Below are 22,960 nucleotides of genomic sequence, written 5' to 3' on the forward strand. Positions count from 1 at the left end.
ATTTCATGTACAAAAATCTTCAACTTACACATAGATCCGATGTACTTGACAAGCCTAGTCAATGAAAGTCGAATAAAATTTATCGTATATTTTTTTAGCGAGAAGACTTATCGAATAGGAAGAACTTTATCGAAAAAATTTACAGATAAGTTAGCGCTAGTACGAAACGCGGAAAGTATATTTATCTTATATATTACTTATAACACTTAATATTTACATAAAAGAGACTTTAACGATAATATCACCGCTCTGTGTTTTCGCTCGATTATATGGCTATTGCACAGTCGTACAATAAGTAGACGAAAATACGTTTTCATTGCAATGATTGAAAATAGCTCACTTCACGTAGTCAACGACTATAAATGAATCAGTTTTTTTCAGGCCACTAATGATTTTACAAAGATAAAAAAATTTTTTAATTTTTAGATAAAATTTCTATTTGATATGTGTGTTATATATTGAGATGCAATACTGTACTTCTAGCCAAAAAAAGAGAAAGAAATTTTTTTTTTAATGAAGAAACGGGTGGAATTATAACCTTTTCACTATTTGTTTCACTATAACTGGATCAAATACAGTATCCTCAAATGAATCCAGTTATTTCACGCTTATTTTCATATAATTCTATACCGAAAACAATTTTGATGATGATTTCTCTAGACTACTCTTATTCATCATCTTGTAACGATAGTAAAGTTTGTTAGTCTAGTAATATCATTTCAAAGTAATACTATTTCGAGTTACATGCGTGAAAAGAGAGTGAATTAAAATAGAAGCGAAAAAGATCATATATATATGGTCAAAACGAATATTGATCTAATAATATTTTTGCATAAATCTTAATAATTTCCAGTTCAAACAAATTGCACCGGTTATTTGTCGGTCTCGAAACAGTCCAGTTAAGAAATGACTGGTCAAATCGACATCGATATGATAATTTCGACGTCAATTTGATGTCGTTCAACGGCTAATTGACAATCATTTATCACTGGGATAATCCTAAATTAAAATTGGAATATGTAATATCACAAATTATAATAATTAATAATAAATTGATAAATGAATAATAATCTGATACTAATGCATCTTAAAAAATGCTGTGAAAAATTTATTAAATTACTTGTCAATTTAATTTGTAATATTACGTCTCCAAATTCAGTTTGAATTGAAAGTTATAAGATTCACATAAAAATCATAAGACAATCTGCTTTGACCGAATATGATTTTCTTAGCTTATTTTATTGATCATTTCTCGATTGATTTATACTTACTATTAATAGAATTTTTAATATTTATTTTGCAATATTAGGATTCCTTTTTCTTAATTTTTAAGTCAAGTGATTGGTCCGAAAGTTCGTCTTTCGAGACGTCGCAATGATAATCACTCGACAGTCAAATATTTTCTTAAAGATATTCCAACGGAAATAAATAATGTACTATTTAGGTTGTATTCCAAATTTACTGCCAGCGCTAAAAATTTATAATTTACGTTACATATACTACAGATTCTCAGCATTGAATGAATTTTGGAATAGCCTTAATATATAAATATAATTAGAAATAAGAGAAAGAGATATAAGTAAATTAAAAATTATCATAAATGCAGAGAAAACATAAAGTTTGCGTTTAACTCTAAGAAATAAAATTGAGGTTGATTCAATTGTATCAATATTAAACTTAATTTAATACTTTTACTATCTTTTTTTATGGTGTCGCGTAATAGAGACAAAAGAGAGAAAATTCTAGGAGCTATTGATGTAATCGAGCCTATAAAATAACTTCTTTTTATTGAACTGTCGAGTGATTGAAGCAAAGCCTCTATTAATCCTTGCAACCGAGACCGGCAGACCAATTGCAGATACCGCCAACCGGATCGAAGGATAGTTTGTCGGGACAAGTGTACTCGGTTCCGATCACCTGACCGTTCACCATACGAGCGCAAGAGATGAATTTTTTACACGAGTGCGGATGCGGGAAATTGCCTTGGTCCATGCAACGTATGGTACCTTTACTCGTGAGGAAGAGTTTACTGTTGAGGACGGATTTGCCGATGACAATCGGCACCTCATCCTCGTAATAATCATAGTCAATCACTGGTGGTCTTCTAGGCCTTGTAGTCGTGTTCACCGTAGGCCTGTCTTTCGTCTGAGATCTCTGGCGGCTTCGAAAGTTCATATCATATCTTGAAACTGTCCTACTGGTCGTAGGATCTGTTCTAGGTATCACGGTGGTGCTTATCTTGCGCCTATCGATATCCCTTAATGGTGTTCGACCTAGTTATAGAACCTGATTAGTCTTTTATCACTTTGATATTACTGAGAAGGCAAGCAGGTCACTGATTCCCATAGTAAGAGAGCATCGAAGTGAAAAGATCGAAATTCATTAGTAAGACATCAATCAATGATAAATGATGAGAGCCAATAGCTGCACAGAGATTGAAAGACGAAGAGACGAATGTCTCGATAACCTTGTCAGGAATATCATAAATACATGTGTAAAATTGTGTTAACAAATCCGATTTAGAATGAGTACCAACGAACGTACGAACAGTTTTTGAGTACAAAAACAGCTATTCCTGAGAAGGTCGACATTTTACAACCAGCCAACCATTTAAACCCTATCAGTTCGATTGAAGGATTCATGCCATGTACTGTCCAGTCGATAATGGCATGAATTCAACGATTAGTGATTAATTCGCTTAGCAAATTGTGAATAAACATGGCCATAAGAGAGAAAGAAAACGATATTGATAGTATGCGTGGAAATTAACAATTGCATTAGTATGAACGGCTGACATTAATTGAGACAAATTCGGAAGAGATCCGCGTATAAATCGCGAAATTGCGCAATCGAAAAAGGAATAGAATAAAAAACAGATGATAAAAGCGAAAATCATGAAAAAGATATGCGTAATGAATGAATTATTTGATTGAATGATGACGTTATCGCGAAGTATTTTTAAGAAGACAGTCTTTTGAACGTTTTAGCTAGCGTCATACGATTTGACGTAAATTGAGGAGCTGACAAGACAGATTATTAGGGTCATCGTTAAATAATTATCAAAAATGACCCCGAAACGAAGAAGCTGGTCGCGACGGTCTTGAAATAAATCGATTGCCATTAAAAACGCATAGCTACCGATGTAATCCGTGAAGAGAATGAAGTATATGATGACTTAGTATATGGACTTCAGATTAGAAGAATTAGAAAATCGGATGGCGTGGTTTCTAACAAATATAATGTACCAATGTCTGACGTCGAGGACGGCGGATCCGATAGCGTCACCGCGAATTCTTGGGCGCGGATGCTTTGATCGGACACGTCTGCATTCTGATCATGCAAGACGATAGCCGGCTTAACATAGGACTCGGTGCCTTCGAATGCGTCTGAAAGAAGAAATGGTTCGAAAAAAAGATAAAATTAAAACAGGAAAGACAAAATTAAATTAAACTTTTTAAAAAATATGGAAATGAAGAAATGAAACGAAGTAAATGCTACTTTTAAGTGAACCTACCGATGAAATCTATCCTCGATGATATTGTGGTCTCAACCGGTCTACGTCTTCGATGAACTGTATTCGATAAGGTGTTGGTTAGCGGAGCGATCGTTGTGAACGGCGTCGGTTTCCTACGTCTATTAGAATGTCCACTTTCTGAGTTGCGATTAATCGATTTATTATTCGTCACCTGCTCGAGATACAATTGATTTATAATACTAGAAATAATACAAATTAATATCACAATATTACAATATTATCATTCCAGTTAAATGCACATATGTGCATTCGCAAATTTTGACAAAGCAAAGCTCTTACGATAGATTCATGATAAAGATAAATAAGAAACTCTAGAAAATCTAATATTTCAACACAGACAACACAAACATCTATAAGTCTTTTAAAGCATTTAAAAAATGTTTCATTTATATTTATATCTCATTTATATTAATATCTACTTTACAATCCGTATTCATATCTCACTTTGACAAATGCGTGCATTTAACATGTAATTTATGTTACATATGTAAAATTTCAGAAACAGATACGCATATTTATCGAAAGAGATATGAATATATTTTTTAGTTTTTTTTTATACATCTTATCCAAAGTGCTTTTTAATCATTAGAATATTCTTCAAATATTTTTTACGTATTGTAAAAGATTTAAAAAATTTTTCAATCATTCTTTTAAAAATATCTGAAATATCTCTTAAACTCTTTTAGATTCTAGGTTCCATTGGAATTTTGTATTTGCGATGTTTCACGTGTTAAAATATTAATCATTGATCCAGGCATTAAAACGTTGAAGATAACTTGTCAGAAAAAATAATGGATTCACAAAAATGCGTGCCTTTTGAAAAGATATTTGCTAATTTCTAATGCTAAGAAGAAATAGCAGCAAAGGAAGATATTCCTTGATCTGTTCGCGTCCCAAAATGTTTGCTCAGAGAGAAAAATTAGGTTTCCAATTTAATTTGGAATAGATAGATTTTTAATAGTCAGAAGAAAAAGAACGCATAGGCTAGTAATATGTCTTAGAAATATGATGATGATGTAGTAGCGTAAAAGACTCCTTTTATTTCACGGAAAGTATTTTACTTAGATCCAGTGAGAGGCGATGACCGAGGTTTTGCCAAACTGCCATTCAAGAGAAGCCACTAAGTTATAATCGGTTCTTTTTTTAATTTCAATTACAATCGGTTCTTTCCAAATTAATCATTCGTGTTCATATACCATTAATTGATTATATGAAATTATATTTTGATTTGATATCAAAAATATGATGATTATGGTCAGCAATCGAACGAATGATTATATTAAGCGGTTGAAAGTAATCTTCATAGCCGCTTTGTATTATTCTCTAAAGTCTTTCCGAGAAGTATACCGATCGATTAGACACCAAAAGCAGGTTCAGAAGAGATTATATGTTGAGTAAGAGGCGAATCTTCAGGCGAAAGACGTTAAATGATGATTTCTGCGAGAAAATTATGCTTCAAGAGGTCTTTTGGTTAGCATCAAGAAGAGGTAATGGTACTCGTAGTAGTAAGTCAGTTCTACTAGGGTTCCTCATTAGTTTTTTGCAGCGTTTTGTTCTTATGTTTTCGTTTTGGTTAGGGCAACATGCGATCAAGAAAATAATGTTATCAATTTAAAGTAGATCTTCGACTTAAAGCTGCACTGACCTCGAGTGAGAATCGATCAGTGTCCTTCTCGATCGGAACAGACGTCCTCGTGGTTTGCGACTCCGTGTCTTCCGGCTGTTTAGTCATCGCCTCCTCTTCCTCGGATTTAGAATACTTCATCATCTTTTTCTTGTCGGGAAGATTATTGCCCATATGAAGATTACTTAAAAAGTGGAACGTGTTAAATACTTGAGAATCTTTCCTAGCAAAATCAGAATCGACATTTGTTTCTTCAGCTACTGAATCTCTTTCCTTGGATGTAGATTTGACATTTTTCAATGCATCTTCCATTCTTCTTTGTGCGTCTTCTCCATTAAAAAGATTCTCATGAAGATTACTAGAAAAATTATGTTGAAAATCTTTATCAGAAAAATTAGAATCAGAATTTATACTCGTTTGTTTAATTGTTGAATTGTTTTCCTCGGATCTAGGCTTGATGCTTTTCAATGCAACTCTCATTCTCCTTTTAGTTCCATGTTTGACAGGAAAATTTTTGCGAAAATTATTTGAAAAGCTGTCTCTACTTCCATTGGTGAAATTAGGATCTACAGTTATTCCTTCAACTATTGAATTCTTTTCCGGATCAGATTTAAGTTTGACGTTCTTTAATACAACTCTCACTCTTCTAGTCCTATATTCAATAGGAAGATTCTTAACGTTGCGAAAATTATTTAAAAAAGTGCCTTGTAGATTTTCATTGATAGAATCAGGCTCTACAATTATTTCTTCTGTTGGATTCTTTTCTTCAGTCTTAAGTTTAACGCTTTTTAATACTCTCATTCTTCTTCCAGTCCTATATTCAACGGGAAAATTCTTAGCGCTGTAAAAATTATTAGAAAAAGTACCTTGGAGACTTTCATTGGTAAAATCATCTTCTGTACTGACTTTTTCAGTTTTTGTCTCCTCTTCTTCAGCTTTAGATTTAATTCTCTTTAATACAACTCTCATTTTTCTTCTTGTTTTTTCTTCATTGGGAAAATTCTGACTTATGTTACGATTATTTAAAAAATTATTTTGAAAATTTTTATTGGCAAAATCAGGATTTGTTTCTTCAATCGTGGAATTCTTCTCTTCAATTTTAGATCTAACATTCTTCAATACTCTCATTCTTCTTCTTGTGATTCTTTTATCAGAAAGATTCTTATTTGCGTAAGAACTTTTCGGAAAATTGTCTCGCAGATTTGTATTGATAGAATCAAAATCTACTCTTTCTCCTTCGATTAGGTTCTTTTCCTCTGATTTAGGTTTATCTTTTGGATTTTCTAGTTCAGAAAAATTCTTAGCTACATAAAGATTATTTTGAATATTATCTGGAAAACTTTTATTAATAGAACTAGAATTGGTACTGATGTTTTTTATTGTTGACAAACTTTCTTTAGACTGTTTCAATATAATTTCTTGTTTTTCTTTAATATTTTCATTCTCATAATGAGTTTGAAGTGTTTCATTCTCAATAATGATAGGTGTCTGAAGAAATACTGTTGTTTCTTCTGTGGGTAAAATGATATTCGTTTTTTCCTTGATTCTTTTCTTCAGTACAACTTTCCTTCTTCTCATATTTTTCATCTGATCATAAGCATGATCAGTAATATTTTGAACATCAATAGTATCTTGATCGGATCTAATAGTATTATTGAACGCTTTAGAATTAATTCTGATTCTTTTTTGTATGATTCTTCTTTTACGATTCTTCTCGATCGCTTTTGAAGACGAAATATGAGCAGTAGGTCTTTGTGATCGTCTACGGTACAATGTAACCTGATGTTCATTAGTTCTTTGTAATGTTGTAGGACTTCCAAGCCAATTGTTTGTTCGATTTAAAACGCGACGTTTAGCAGTTTTTTGACTGAATTGATAATTGGTTGTGTTCAATTCCAAAATCGTTTGATTCTGGTTTTCTGTAATCTTTGAAATACTTTCTTCTGACATCTTTATTTCTGGAGCTGTAGAATCATTCCTCATTTGGGCAGAACTCAATTTGCTAATGGTCGCAATTGTTTGATCTTCAATTTGACTTTGTGTTTTTATTGACATAGCTTCCTTAAAATCTGTCTTTTGTTCTAGCATTAAAGACTCTTCATTTATTGTTCGTACAAAATCTGATTTATAAGTGTCCGTAGTTGTTTGAATAGTGGAGTTTATTGCAATCAATTCGTCAGTAGTCGCAAAGGGTGTCGTAGAATCTGTAGATTGTTCTACAGCTACAATCGTTTTGTTAGTAATTAATGTTGTAATTGAAGGAGTTTGAGTGATTATCGGAGTCGAGGAATTTTCATCCCCTTGGGTTGACAATGTAGCTGTTACAACAGATAATGCTTCGAAATTTGTACTAGAATGAGGCTTTGGATATACGATCACTGTCGAAGTAAATGTTGAAGGGATTTCGAACGTAGGAATTTCAGTAATTTCAGTAGTTTCTGCAATTGTTGTAACGGTTAATATCTCGGAATTGCTAATATTAAAATTACTTGAATTTGTGAGATGTATTGTAGAAGATTCAGGCGTTAAAATTGTAGAAACAGAATTTGTTGAAGTTATGTCTGTATTCATAATTAGAGCCTTGGGCGAAGTCACAGAACTATTTTTAGATCGAATTGTAATTGGCGAGATCTCGCTAGTTGAAGAAGTGGAAGGAATGTTTGTATTTATAGACGATGTAATTACATTAAGATCAGTAGTCGTTGGAATAATTACATTAAGAGGCGTAGTCATTATATTTGTTGTTACATTAGTGTTTATATCTGCGAGATTATTCGTTGTCATGGGTGCAGTTACATGTATATGTTGTGTGTTCGTAGTTGAAGGAATGACTGTTAATGGTGAAGTAGTGACGGGAATTGTAGCATTCTTAATTGTGAATGTGGAATAATTTTTAGTTATGGAAAATGTTTCATCTGTAACACTCGCAGCTGTAACCAAGGTTGTAGAATCAACATCGTACGTACTTATAGTTGTTGGAATTGCATCTGTGGAATAATTTATTATTGAAGAAGTAATACCAATATTAGCATTTGTAATTTGCACTGTAGTCATATTTGCAGAATCATTTGCAATTTCTTGTACATTAGCAGTTATTGGTGTGGATATAATATTTTTTACGGCTCCAGCATTTGTTACTGTAGTTACATGATCGGTTACAACTGTAGTAGTCTCCGGAATTATATTTACATTTGTAGAAGGAATTTCACTTTCAGTATTTGTTGCGAATGTAATCGTAGTTGCAGGATCAGTCAGAATTGCATTCTCCATTAATGGATTATCAGTTACGGAATAATTTGGAGTAGTTTCAACTTCAGTACTTATAATTGTGGGTGTATAGATTATGGCAATTTCAGTCGCAACTGTAGGTGCTTTTGAAACTGCTATCGTCGATGACGTCGTAACAGAATGCGTTATAGGAACATTCATGATTGTAGAATCATCCGAAAACGTTAAAATATCAGCAGTTGTGGCATCATTTGATGGAATAGTTTTTAAAATAGAAGGAGTCGCTGCGATTATTGAATTTGTTAAAGTCACTATCTCAGTTACATTACTTTCTGAGTCTTCAGTTTTGGCATTAGAATTCGCAAGATTATTATAAACGCTTAGAATTTCAGGAGATGTAAAATCATCGGGTACCGTTAGAGAAGTTGTCGATATGATCGAAGCCGTAGGAAGTTTATTTCTTGAAGCCAAAGTCGAAGCTTCAGTAGTTAGAGAAGCACTTCTTAAAGTGTTAGTTACGGCATAAATAGAATCGCTCTCCGTTTGTCTTATAGCGTCCTTGATTGGTGAAACAGTAGTCCTATTTCTTTTCTTTGCCACTATACGCCCCGTCCACAACGGTGTGATGGTTTCGTTGTATCTATTTACAGCGAGGGCGATTTTTCGTTTTGTCGAAGATGCGTCGTAAGAGTTAAAAAGTGGCGTCATATGATCAAAATTACGCAATAATTTTTCTCTGTTGGATATTGGCCTATCGACAAGAATAGTAATTAAGTCAGATTTTTCATGATTTGAAGTCTCAGCGTTTGAAAAAGTCATTGAAGAATTGGATACGGAATATTTCTCTCCGCGAAAATCGATACTTTTGTCGTTAATGATATTTACATTGTCGTCGAGAAGATTAAGTCCTGATTCAATCTGATCATTATAAGCAACAGTAACAGCCTCATCAGGCATAGAAACGTCGGAAATTAAAATGGTTTCCGTCTGCTGTTCAACGGGAATATCAGTCGTTGTATAAAGTGGCGTAGATCTATCCACCAAAATCGATGATGCATTTTCGCTTCTGGTGATGTAAAACCCACGCATTACCGGATTAGAAATCAGACTAATGAGAGAAATGCTGCGCATTGTCGTTGGTTTCAAATAAACCGAATTGGTAGATGTCTTTCGTTTAGTCTCGTCTTCTTGAATAGTGTTCGTGACTGAAACTCGTTCATCAAAGTTTGTAACGTCGTCTTTTCTTAAAGTGCGAGATCTGTTTTCTGAAGCTTGTTGCAGCCACGAATCATCGGTTTCTTCAATTATGTCTCTCGGTGATTGGGCGATCTCTTTTTCACCATCTTGCGATTCGTCTGTTCCTCTCAACAACTTCTCGACATTCTGCCGGCTAATATCGTTGTCCACATCGTTACGCAACAAGTGCAAGAGTATGGATGACGACGTCATAGCAGTACGATCGTCGTAGTAAGTCGTCGGATAGCCAATCAGCTCCTTCAGAGTCGGCAGTCTAATAGCTTCCGAATCGGCGACCTGAAAATCAGAATAATGCAGCGCGCTTTAATATGGAGGTTCTTAAAAACCTCTCTGTTTCTCCTTGTTCTCTCCCTTCATAGTTTATTTTTTTGCAATCTTCTTCTTTCTGTCTTTCTGTCTATGCGTGAGCTGCGCCAGTTTGGAGGAAAAAAGAAGGAACATGAAGAGGAAGACTCTTTAGTTATCTATTGAAGCGCCGTGAACGTGTCTTGCTTGCTGCGTTAATTTGGATCGATTAAGGAATCATCCTAGGACATCGATAGTGTTTAATGATTATTGTATTTGTGGTAAGTAAAAGTACATCATCGAGAAAGTTATCAGAGGTTTCAGTCAAAAGTCCCCCTCTGAGAAGCGAATGAAGAAGGTGCTCGTTATGATTCAGTCATTATTGATGATGTGAGAATGATGCGTGAAGACGATTATTCAGTCGTCGGTAGTCGTGAGCTATAACGAGTCCTTGTCCTTTTGATTCACATAGTTATATTTAATGTCCATCTCATAGAACAATCTTAAATATAATATAATTAAATTTGTTAAGAGTGTTATATACATTAGTGACCTTTAAATGTCTACTAACACTTTAACGTTCCTTCCGATAAATCGGCGATCGCAATTGTTTCTTAATTACTTAATGGCTGGATCTATGTACATTATCGTTGACTACATTAATAAATAGTACGACATTCGACTATTATTTCGCGGAGCTCTTGCCAGCGATCAGATTGCTGAATACTGACTCGATTTCGATAGTCGAAGACTCATAAGATTCTGTAGTGAATCGATCATCATAACGATAATTGAACTCGCCCTCGATGGGCAAGGTGGATCGCTCGATACCATAACGAACTTCGTTGGCAGAGTCATCATTGACTCCAGTCACCAAAATTGATGGAATTGTTGGAGAGAATTGATCCGCTGGTATCCTCGTGGTCGATGTCAATGATGAATACTTGGTCTTGATGAGGATCTTCTGCCGCTCCGTGGTACCGGACTCTGTTACCGAGGTCACCAATCTAGTTACGGATGGTTTTACTGTAGTACGCGTATAATATGGATCAATTAAATTTTGCGAGTCAAAAAAATCGTTGCTCCTTGGCATCGTTGTTCTCAGTGATTGGTGTTTCCGATGGAAAGCATCCGCAGCGTAATCAAATTTTTTCATCGGTATCAGAGTCTCCGTGATTGCCGCTTCCGTACTGGTCGACGTACGTTTTGGGTACGAACGTGTTCTGAAATATTGCCAAGTGCTCGTAGATTCCGGACTCGGCTGCGTAGTTTTTTCCTCGATTTTAACATTATTCCGATTTAGAAGCTTATAACGCATTCGCGGCTGCCGGAAGCCGGATTGTCTCAGTCTGGCATTCCTTGTCTCTGGTGTCTCCTCGGATTCTTCAGGTGCAGAATCTAACGGAGGATATCGCCTCGGCGATAAAGCTTCTTCAGGATCGAATGGCCTCTTCAATATTATTGGAACCTTGTATCGTGGCCGAATCTCAGGTCCGCGAGTAACAATTGGTGTTAATCGATACGTATTATTTTCTGTAAACTCTGTTCTCGCAATTTTACGGTCTTCAACATCTTCAATATAAGCTGAAGAATAATTTATTTGATCTCTTAACGAAGTCGTGGTATAATGTTTCCAGAATTCCAAGGTGTCATCCGAAAAACCATTTGTCGAAATCGATTTGTTTCTCAGAGTCGTACCTTTTACAATGTCTTGTCTAGCTAAGTCACGAGATCTGTTTGTATTCTCTTTTTCTTCTCCTTCTTTCTCTTCCTTATATTTAAGATTATCGTAAAGTATATTAACGATGCTAGGAGAAACTGGACGTCCAATAAATAAGTGGTTTTTGCGTTTTGAGAGAATCTCGAGGCTGCTGTTTTCCGTTGATAACAGCGCAGGAACGTATTGATTGGTGGTGTTCCCTGAAGATGATACAGGATTCTTGCGAATAAACTTCTTACGTGCGTATCTCGAATCAAAAGTCGATCTTGCAACTGAAAATGAATCCGATTCCGTCGTAAATGGTGTAGTAGTTGCTTGCGTACGAGTGGTAGCTGAATCTGAATCCGATGTGGACAACGTGGTGGTTATTTGCATGCGAGTAGTGGATAAATTCTCAGCTTCAGTAGATGGTATTAATACATCTTCTAAAAACATACTTTCAGTGTTATAAGTAGTGTCTGTCGCCAACGTTGATTCAATTGTAGTAACTTCAGTATCCATTTCAATCGTTGACCGCTGAACCTCGTCAGCATCTGTGTTAATCGTTGATATAGTAGCAGTGCTGAGAATATCTGTAACTTCTTCGCTTGATGTCGTCGTGGTTTCAATTGCAGGAGTCTCCAAAGTAACCTTCGTGAAACCATCAGGGTTGTAATCGGCAGACAAAGTAGTTTCCGTGACAGTCAAAGTTGAATCTTCCATTTCTCTCGTAAATCCGGTTAAACCAGTAACAATCGTCGATTCTTCAGTATTTTGGCTTATTAAAGTAACCTCTGTCTGATTAATAGAAACTGTCGATTTTTCAATATCTTTATCGCTTTCCATTGGAATCGTCGGTTTTAAAAGAAGACTCGAATCTTTTTCTTCTTCGAGGGAAACTTCAATCGATGTTGAAGTATTTTGAAGTGGACGTTTACGTTTTATCACTTTTCGTCTGCGAGGCCCTTGAGATGTTTCCTCTTCTTCTGTTTCAATAATATTGACAACTGTGCTCGATGATATTGGTCTCTTTCTTAGGAAAATTTTTCGTTTTCTTGATGTTCCCGATGTTTTTTCTGCAACATCAAAGGCGCGTTCGGTAGAAACAATCGTCACCAAATCGGGATTAAATTGAGTTTCGATGCGAGTGGTCGTTGTGGCAACAGTATCTTTAGATTGATTGCTTGCATCTATTTTATTGCTAGATATAGTTGTTACATCAATTGCGATTGGTTTCAAATCGTAGATCGGCTGGATAGTGTTGGATTCAACAACGGAATCAATTTTTGCGGTTGATTGATCAATAACAATGCCATTCAACAAATCATTTCCCTCAATCCTGTCAGTTTCCGCAGAAGTACTTGTTCTGAAAGTTTTTAGTGTCGATGCTATGTGTTTTTGGTTCAAGTCATCGTTTACTTTTTGCAACGACTCTTCCACGTTGTTTCTCTTTCTTGTGTACTTCGTTCTGTCATACAATTCGCGATTAACAGTCGGCTTTCTAAATACCCTGATGTTCGTTATTTTATTATTCTCCTCATCAGATTGCGATTGATACAACGGATTTTTTCTAGAACCACCTTGTGTTATTCTTACTATCGGGCTATCATCCAATTCATTGGCTTTAATAGATTCTGAATTATTGACTCTGCTGCTAGGTCTTCGATATCTTCTCTTAACATCATCAATGGTAACTGTACCAACGGTAGTTGAAGTTGTTGTTCTGCCTCTTTCTCTGAACTTAAGACCTGGGACGGAATTCACGGAAACGTCTTGCGTCTTTGATCTCGAAGTTGGTGGAGTGTATCTGTTGGATCCCCTGCCACGTGATCTACTAAGGTCCTTGCTCCTGGATGTGAAAGTCTCCGCATGCGGAATGTCCACTTGATCCACTAACTCCTCCTCGGTAACTCGTTTGACTGGTTTTGTCCTTAATCGAATTCGCCCCAGAACCGGATTGGACGGACGCGTAGAATTTCGCGGCGTAATACTCACCTTGGACCTGCTCAATGGAGTCGTAGCCGTCGTCGTCGTTTCTAATGAACTGGATCTTCGTCTGGTAAAACCGAAAGGTCGCGGTTGCGACACTGCGGCGATCGTTGATCTGCTTGCTAACGTCGTTGTTGTTGTTGTCGTCGTCGACTGGCTTAAATTACTACTAATTGCCGGCAATGTTGTAAATAAGATCTCCGTTGCCGAATCTTCCACCAGTTTCATCGAGTCAGTGGTGGAGTCGATGTCCGTTCTAGAGCTAACATTAGATGAATTTTCTGATGGTTCTGGTGGTTCAACACTAATTGTGGTGATAACTTCGGTGGAAGTCGAAATAGTCGTTGCAGGCGTTGTAGACAACGAAGCGGTCGTATTAACTGTTTTTCTAGATACTTCTGGATATTCTTCTAATCTCGTTGGTGAAGTCGTCTCGCTAATCTCTGATATTATGCTAGACAAACCTTCCGAAGTTTTCAAAGTGGTACTTCTGAATCTTTGTATGTTAGAGTACCTAAAAAATAAATAAAAACGTGCATAGTAATATAAAAGAAAATGAAAAGTAATATAAAAATATTGTAGCAAATAATTATATATAGAAACCTAGTTTTGGTTGTTGATGAATCATTATCTTTGTCTGCTGATTGATGATTCGTGCTTTTATCTTCTCTTTTCTCTGATTTTCTGAAGTTGTTATAAGAAATAAGAATCTTATAAAAATAATAAATGTAGGTAGTACATTATATTTAGATATATATTATACATATAATTATATTATGTTATCATATATTTACAATTTTTTTCTTGTACCTGAAACCTGAATCACGATTTCGAAAAGGTTTAGACGTTTCAGAGCTTGCTTCATTATCATGTTGTCTAAAAATAATTATTATGTAATATTAATTTTTAATAAATTTTTAATAGAACAGAGCGCGAATAATTGTATCATTGAAAATATGTTTACTTTGAAGAAACGATCGGTCGTCGTCTGCGAGTCGGTTTTTCCTCCTCGATTTCAATTTCCTTCCCTTCCACGTCATTCTCGATTCTGAAAATTTCATATCATGAGAGATACAATATTTTTACAATATACGAGATAAATCATTTATTTTGTCAATTATCTTACTTAGACGTCGTGGTGAAAGGTCGTGTTCGTCGAATATTTACGTAACTTGGCGTCACCCGTTGAGTGGATAAGCTATCTTCTAACGGGTTACTAATGCTTTTTCCCTCAGAAGAAGCTACATCACTGTTGTTTTCCTCGTCCTCATTGATATCTTCGTTCTCGGATGAAGATTCTTTCGTGATCGATCTAATCAATATCAGAATCGTAACTAAAAGGTATATGAATTAAACATTTACAATTTATAAAATTAGTTTTATCAACAATTAAATTTAAGAAACAAATTCCTAATAAAATTAAATAAACAAAACAACAATGGATATATAGGATTGAGTCAAGTATGGAAAATGTTGCGCAGAAAATTATTCGCTATAATTAAAAATTAATAGAATCTATTTATTAGTAATAAAAAGATTTTTAATTATAACGAATAATTTTCTGCGCAACAATTTGCCCATGTTGTTGTTTTGTTTATTTAGTTTTATCAATATTGGTCTCAATTTAATTTTCTGGAAAATTATGATTAACAGAAAGAAAAAATATATAAACTACGATGGAAATTAATTAAACTTAATAAGTATAAGTAATTAATATAAAATGTGTGATATTATTTTTACTAATAATACATTTATAATAATCAAACAAGTGACTGACTTGGATCTTTCGATGGTGACATATTGAGGTTTCTGTGATCGTCTAAGACTCTTCACTTCAGGGATATCGTCCAAACCTTCGAATTGTGCTCTTCCTGGCCCGTTCACGTAACTGGTTTCCGAGGACGATAACACGGGTCGATGATTACCAATTCTATTCGTTTGGCGATTCAGTACACGTTCATATAAACTACGACTAATCGTAGCCGGTGTGACACTTTCGCTGCCTGATTTGGTATCCGAATTCTTTTCTTGAAATAGCAATTGCTTTTCCAACTCTTCTATTCCTCCTAAAATAAAAAAATTCTTTAAATTATTTATTTTAAAATATAATATAAAAATATAATATAAAAGATTTCCTAGCAAAAGAGATATATCAATATTATAAAAAATATTGCATAGAAATCAATAAAAGGTAATATAAAAAAAAGAACTGAAAGAATTAAAAGAAGAATTAAAATTACTTAGAGTTATTTTAATTGCAGAGGGTGTTAATGTTATAGAATCATTAGAAAGGTAGGTACATTGTAGTTATATCTACTTATGTTTAACAAACTTATACTTGCCAGCTTTTTTTATAAGATCGATGAGTTCTTTGATAACTTTTGGATCTTCCTCGTCTTCGCTGTCAATTTTTTCTCGTTCACTTGGTTTCGAAGTGGTCGTCGTAGTAGTCGTAGTGGTACTTGGTCTATTTCTAGTAAGTGTTTTATACACAAGCGGTCTCATTGTTGTAGTAGTTATCGGTTCTTCCTTCTCCTCCTCTTCCTCTTCTTCGTCTTCCTCGTCATCCTCTTCTAAATTGTCATCCTCTTCCGAATCGTACTCTTCTGATTCCTCTTTTGCGGTTGTTGTGCTGTGCAAGTAAGTTGTTCGACTTGTTGCGGCCGTAATGGGCGATCTAGTGGTAGAGACGATCGATGTTTTCGATGTCTTGGGACAAATTACGTTACGCGGATAATCACAAGAATCCGCCCCTTTGTTGAATACCAATCCTGTGAAAATCCAAAAGATATTATTACGAACAAATCAAAAATTTATGTTCTAGTCTCAGATCTAGCAATAAATGGAAATAATATAACTATTATCCAGAGTAAATTATAACATCAATGTTATGTTACTATGGATGCTATCAAAGAGACGCTATTAACACTATTTGTGTCATCTTTGTTTTACGTTTAACAAACGATGAAGGTGGAAGACTCCAACAGCATTTATTAATACATCTCGAACGCATTCTATTAATTAGTGTTTACTGAATAATATTTAAAAATTCAAATTTTTTGAATTAATTTTTTATTCGTATCATTTATTTAAATTTTTAATTTTTTAATTTTATATATATATATATATACATTTCATGCTTATCTTTTCCTTTTTTCTCATAAAGTTATATTCTCATAAAATTAATAATTTAAGAATTAACTGTTAAAACGTAATAAAAATTATTAATAGAATAAAATTATTAGTAGAATAAAATTACCTGATGGACAGATGAATTGATGCGCAACTACGCCAAGTCCACCGGGACCACTATCAAGACACCAGAAATATTTTTTGCAATCACGAGGATGCGGAAAGAAGCCTTCATCTTCACATTTAAAATCTGTAAAATGTAAAATACGTAGTAAAAATAATTTTGTTCCAAATACTTTTATATATTAAATTGAGATATTCCAAAATCTGAGAGCAAGAATTCAATTAATCATTGTTTAAAACATGTTTATCTCGTGATTTTCACGGAAATTTACCAGTTCCTGGATCGGGTGTAGTTGGTGGTTCGGGAGTCGTTAGCTTGTTGCTTAAGGATTCTTCATTCTCGCCAATCTTGTTTTGCCCCTTACGTCTGGAATGCTTTCTACGAGTAGTACGATCAGCACTTTGCGTTTTACTCCTGTTTTGATTCTTCGGTCGCTCGGTTTTCTCTGTAACTCTTACAGTGTTTCTACCCTCTGTGTCTTCATCTGATAATGGATCATATGATCTCCTAGATACTTCCCGATCTTCCTGTTCTTCCTTGCTCGCTTGTGAAATGGTACGGTATTTTGGTCTTGAAGAGGACACACGTTTGCTGATAATTGGAGCAGATGTAGTGCTACTTCTTCGGTTACTTATACTCGACTTACGAGTGCTGCTTTGCGTATTTTGCGTGCGGGTCTTTTTACGATTATCTACTGACTTCGTCTTGTCGATTGTATTCCTGCTATATAACAATAATAATAATTTTTATATGTATAATAATATTAAATTATAAATAGAAATAAAAAATATCTAACACCAAAAATAAGATTTCGAATTAAAAAAATCTACATTTTGTTTTCATCAATTACACAAACTCACAAAAAAATATTCTGTGTTGGGGTGAAGACCCAGCTATTCTTATGTATTTTGAATCGCTGAATATGAATCTGACATCAAAATAGGACCATTCAGAGTAAATTTTCAATCTAAAGCGAAAAAATGATCCTTTTTTTTCCCATTTTTGACCCATTTGAATGGATCTCCATTCAAGCACAAGATACTTTTTTTTGTAGGTCTATATTATCATTTATTAATTTGATGTCTTGTATAAATATTTAAGCTGACTTATATAATAACATTAATAATACACTAAAACACTATCTTTAGATAATTATTGTAATGTAATATTATTATCTAATGTAATATTATTATCTAATACATATATTACATATTATAATTATATCATAATATAATATTATATCATAATATAATAATATAGTTTAAAGTGCTGTTTCTTAAATTGATATTTGTTGCTAATAAAATTTGTTAACATATTATTATATATACATATATAAGATTACCTATTATCCGTAAGCAACGCTTCTTTGGCAGCCTCAATCAATGGATAAGGTCGACCGTGGCATTTCCCACGAAAATCATCATTATCTATCGACCAGAACATAATGCCTCCCAATTTCTTCTCATTCACATAATGAGCTTTCAATTTGACTATATCCTCGTCGTCATATCCTACCCACTGATTGTCTTTGAAGGCGTATGGTCCCATAGCTTTTGGATTTGGTTGAACAACTTCCCATTCGTCAGAATCTGCTATACTCTCGCAAATCTTAAAAACAAATGTTTAATTTTCAATTTTAAATATATAAATAAAAAACATATGCTTATAAATTTAAATACATAGAATTTTTATATATGCATATTTTATAAATTTTATGTATTCTTAGATAATATAGAACTGATCCATTATATAATTACATAAAAGACTACATACATAGTATATAGATTCCCACAAAATTATATAAGCACTTAAACTCCAACTATTTCTATTGGTTGTGTGCAATAAAATTTACCTCATAATAGGCAAGATAGCCTTTCTCTCGAGTGGCTTCTCCTTCGGTACCAGGACCATCCGCTGGCGATCCGAGTTCGGTTGCATCCTGATTGAACAATGTATATGATCGACCATATGTTGGTATTCCAAGAACGACTTTATCTGCGGACGCGCCTTTCTCCAAGAGATGAGTTATTGTATAATCCTGTTAGACATTAATGAAGGCATCTTACTAATTGATCTGATTCAAATGGTAACTATAAGATCTTAATGAACAAATTCTCACAATAGTCAATTCCGCATCGTAATTGTATTCGTTGTCCTCCTCCAGGGGATACAATGGTGAATGATGATTGACAGCGGGCTCGTACGCCGAGTGATAGTCGTAAGAGAGTAAATTAATAAAGTCCAAGTATTCATTTAGTCTGGGTACATCGTAACCTTTGTCGATATATTCGGCACCGGCGGGCATCGCCATCGATAGCAACAATCTTGATCTTCCGGTCTTCGAAGATTCTCTCTCAAACTCCTCACGAAGTTCCTATCAATTCGCAATTAATTATTTTATTTAACTTTCCGCAATTCATTCCTTCTTTGATTGAAATAAGATTGCAATCAGTTTTTTATCATTTTGCGTTTATTCACATTTCTATCTGTGAACCTTTAACATTTTTTTTATTTGCTGAGATTTCTACAAGAAATTTCATATCTTTTTTTATGACGATAAGAAATGATTGATAAATCTACCTGCACCAAGTCGGCGTAATTGTCCTTATCTCGCGGTTTTCCGCCATCTCTAAATGCTGGATATTCCCAGTCGAGATCGAGGCCATCGAAATGATTCTGTCTAAGGAACTTAATAGCGTTCTTGACAAATTCCCGTCGTCTCGCAGAATCGGCTACCATCGGTGAAAATCTGCTGGAGCCTTCATTCCAACCGCCGATCGCCAGCATCGTCTTCAAGTTCTTATTATAGGTCTTCAAACCCGTAAACTTCGCGTATCCGCCTGTCGAGTGAACATGTTCATTGAAGAGTGAAAGTTAAACATCGGCCAAGTCATCAAAAATGATGTGTTCAGAGTTTGTCAATGTAGTGCATTAAACAACTTGATAAACAGAGCATTCTGACTAAATAGAAGCAACGCTGCTTATATTTAAATATAATAGATGTAAAATTAGAAGTAATTCTTGTTGTAACTGAAAGTAATATTTTTAATACTCGTGGGACGGTTAACATTTAGTCTTCAATTTTCTTGGTATAATTGATTCAGTTATTACATTAAGTCATAACATTACATTTTTAATAAATTTATGATACGTTCATTTTAATTGAATCGCCGTCAATATGCATATCATTGATAAATAAGTAGGTAATTAAATAATTATTATAATAAGGCTGCAATATTGAATTACAATCATTACAATTCTTCAATAAATTGATAATAAAATTTAACAAGTCTTGAAATAAATATTATATTTTTGTACCTTTTTCGATATCTTGATACTTGTCGAACGGTTTCAGTGCGTTTTCTTTTGTGAAACCTCCAAACGCGTAGATTAAGTGAGTACAAAGATATGGATTTATGTTTTGAGGGGAGAATTTCGCTGTGCCGGGCCGATACACTGACCAGTTCGTATAATAACAGACAATTCTGCGTTCAGCGATTCCTAAAAAATAAAAATACACAGTTACAAGCATGAAGAATATATAAAATTGCTTTTTTTAAAGCAATTTTTAAATATATTTTTTTCAATTTTTTTAATATAGAAAGTTATTTTTAGATTTCTATTGTATATCGTTAAATAATTATAATAATTTTTAAAGCGTTTACATAAAATAAGTTATACAAATACAAATAAATCAGATGACTGCTGAATCAACAATATATTACTATCAATAATAAGTTAGACCTAAAAAGTACTTACATACACTAATAGATTTAATAAATATAATATTGACTATGAACAAAAAAATTTTTTAATATTTAAAAATAATTAATTACATAGGTATCTAAAATCGGTCTTTGGTTAAAAATATTTATTTCTTATAAGCATATTGGCATTTTTCTGAAAGAAGAAGAAACGAGGTCACTTTGTTTTACAGTGACTGCTTTTCTGCTTTCAATAGAATTCTTTTGAATGAAGAGAGCTATGCATCCTAGTGCATTGAATCTTGCGCTGCAAATCGCGAAAAATTTTCGCTCTCTGGTGACACCTCTTAATAGCGTGCTTTCGGCGTTTTCACCGCTAAACGCACGTTTACGAGATCGTGAATTAAGCGTCCCAGACGCATACGCCTGGCTCTTCACTATATTCGCATTAAATTCATACGTGCACATACTTGCGAACGTGGGGAGAATGCATAAACGCTACGAGAGAAAACGTTCCAACAGAGAGAAATTGACACGCGATTGGGACTTTCGTTTATGCGAAGAAATAGCGTTCGGCTCTCATAGCCGATGAGGTTCTTAAAATGCATTTCTGATATCCGGCTAGATTTTTTTCTGACTTATGTAGAAGAAAATATAGCAATTTTCGAAAATATATATATATGTATAATTTACGATAGACAATGTGACTTGACGTCATTAGAAATTCAGACAATGCAAAATAAAAAGAATTAATTTTTTTTCAAAAGCACTTATGTTGTAAAAACAATAATTTTTTTTTACATGTGTACACAACTATGATAATAGCATATAATTAATTTTATCTAAAATAATATACGAAAGGCAAAGTTAATTTTTCGAGATGTATGTAGATAAATTAAATTGAAATGTATTAAAATTGTGTTGTTTCCAACAATATTTTTGCATTAATTAACTGGTACAACATCATTTTACACAGAAAGTAAATAAAAGATCTCGTTGTATCCAGTTATATTATTTTAAATTGTTTTTTGTAAAAGCTAATCTCCTCAAATAGAGTCTGATGATAATGCTCAACTTTTTATAATTTCGCAAACTAAGGAGATCTTATAAAGTCATGATTATGTTAATTGAATTAGATTGTATTATTGCGGATATCATTACAGTTAATCTAACTTCCTTCAGCAAAATGTTACGAAGATCCGTAACAAGCCACGTAATCCGATCGAAAATGGCATTGCGAAAGCGAGAGACAGTATTACGAGACGGATATTGTTTCTCTCTAGCCGTCCAAGCGGTTAATTAGTCGAATGCGTGTATATCTATGCATGGAGAAGCATGCATCTCGTTGCCCCGCTTCGCACGTGCATAATCGCCCACGAAGGCTGACTTTGATGGCATGCCGAGAGTTCGCGTCTCGTACATGCAACGAGCACTTTCGAGCCGTTCGCGAATTATCCGTCGTTGCTTTCACCGATCGTGCGTGAAACGAGGCCGAACATCATGTAGGAACAATTGTGTAGAAACACGAGCAGTACCTGTAGATTAAGGCTTACTACTGACCCTGACCGCAGGAACCAGGCGACACTTTGACGAGGTCGACGAAATATCCCTGGGCAACGTCGAAATCAGAGCAATTTCGACGAGCGTTTATCGAAGGCTTATGTATTTACGTAAAGGAAAGTTGAATGCTATCGTGTATTAATTGTAATAATAATGATTAATTGTAGATTATGTCCGTCAAAGCGATCTATCATAAACTAGAAATACTTTTGAAAAATAGAAAAAATGAGAATTTTGATAAAAATTTATACACAATATCATTTTTAGTATAAATAAGTAAGTGTCCGTTTCTAAATCTTTAAAATATGTAATTATTTTGTACATAAAGAACTAAATTGTACGGATTACTTTTGAAAGAAACTTTCCGTTTTCTATAAATATTTGTAAATTAATAAAAATAAAAAAAAACAAAAAATTTAGATTACTTTTAATGTATCATTTAAATTACTTTTATATGCCCAGAGCAATAAAATTTGACCTAAATTATATCAGTTTTAATACGTTCATTAATCTTGTCCCTGATGACACGTGCATCATATTCTATCTAATTTTTATTATATTATATTTCATTATTTTACATTACATTTATATTATAATCAATTTGAAAAAATAATTAGTCTTTTAAGTGTAAAATAATTATGAATTTAAAAAATTAAAAATAGATACTTATTTATATTAAAAATAAAATGTTTACATATTTTAATGTGATGTTAAAATTAAATGTATTAACTTTATTGTATTTTATAAATACTTATATAAAAGGGACAATATTATAAAATTCAAAAGCTTTAAAAGTAATGCCAATTATATTACGTTTTATAAT

At 33.8% G+C, this 22,960-nt stretch overlaps 1 protein-coding gene across 1 annotated transcript; it reads right to left on the minus strand.

Moving 5' to 3' along the window:
• Positions 1–1,717: 1,717 nt before the first annotated feature.
• On the minus strand, positions 1,718–19,675 carry LOC108685370 (serine-rich adhesin for platelets-like). Its single transcript, XM_018190128.1, has 18 exons — positions 19,454–19,675; positions 18,993–19,247; positions 18,726–18,911; positions 18,216–18,481; positions 17,145–17,593; positions 16,877–16,999; positions 15,960–16,388; positions 15,395–15,683; positions 14,744–14,929; positions 14,582–14,665; positions 14,428–14,493; positions 14,221–14,301; positions 10,657–14,131; positions 6,551–9,920; positions 5,181–6,463; positions 3,515–3,686; positions 3,246–3,386; positions 1,718–2,273 (listed from the first exon to the last, which is right to left on the minus strand). Exons 1-18 carry the CDS (start codon positions 19,658–19,660, stop codon positions 1,822–1,824), a joined length of 11,514 nt encoding a protein of 3,837 aa, XP_018045617.1. The 5' UTR covers positions 19,661–19,675; the 3' UTR covers positions 1,718–1,821.
• Positions 19,676–22,960: the final 3,285 nt, after the last annotated feature.

Source organism: Atta colombica, unplaced genomic scaffold, assembly GCF_001594045.1.
Source record: "Atta colombica isolate Treedump-2 unplaced genomic scaffold, Acol1.0 scaffold153, whole genome shotgun sequence".
In the NCBI taxonomy this organism is placed as follows: domain Eukaryota; kingdom Metazoa; phylum Arthropoda; class Insecta; order Hymenoptera; family Formicidae; genus Atta; species Atta colombica.

Bases quoted from the DNA above. Each gene is read 5' to 3' on its own strand.
- LOC108685370 (XM_018190128.1), bottom strand. From the start codon at position 19,660: ATGCTGGCGATCGGCGGTTGGAATGAAGGCTCCAGCAGATTTTCACCG. The intron at 19,248-19,453 runs GTAGATTTATCA...GCGAATTGATAG, and splicing joins ATTACGCCGACTTGGTGCAG to GAACTTCGTGAGGAGTTTGA. The intron at 14,132-14,220 runs GTTTCTATATAT...TTTATTTTTTAG, and splicing joins TCATCAACAACCAAAACTAG to GTACTCTAACATACAAAGAT.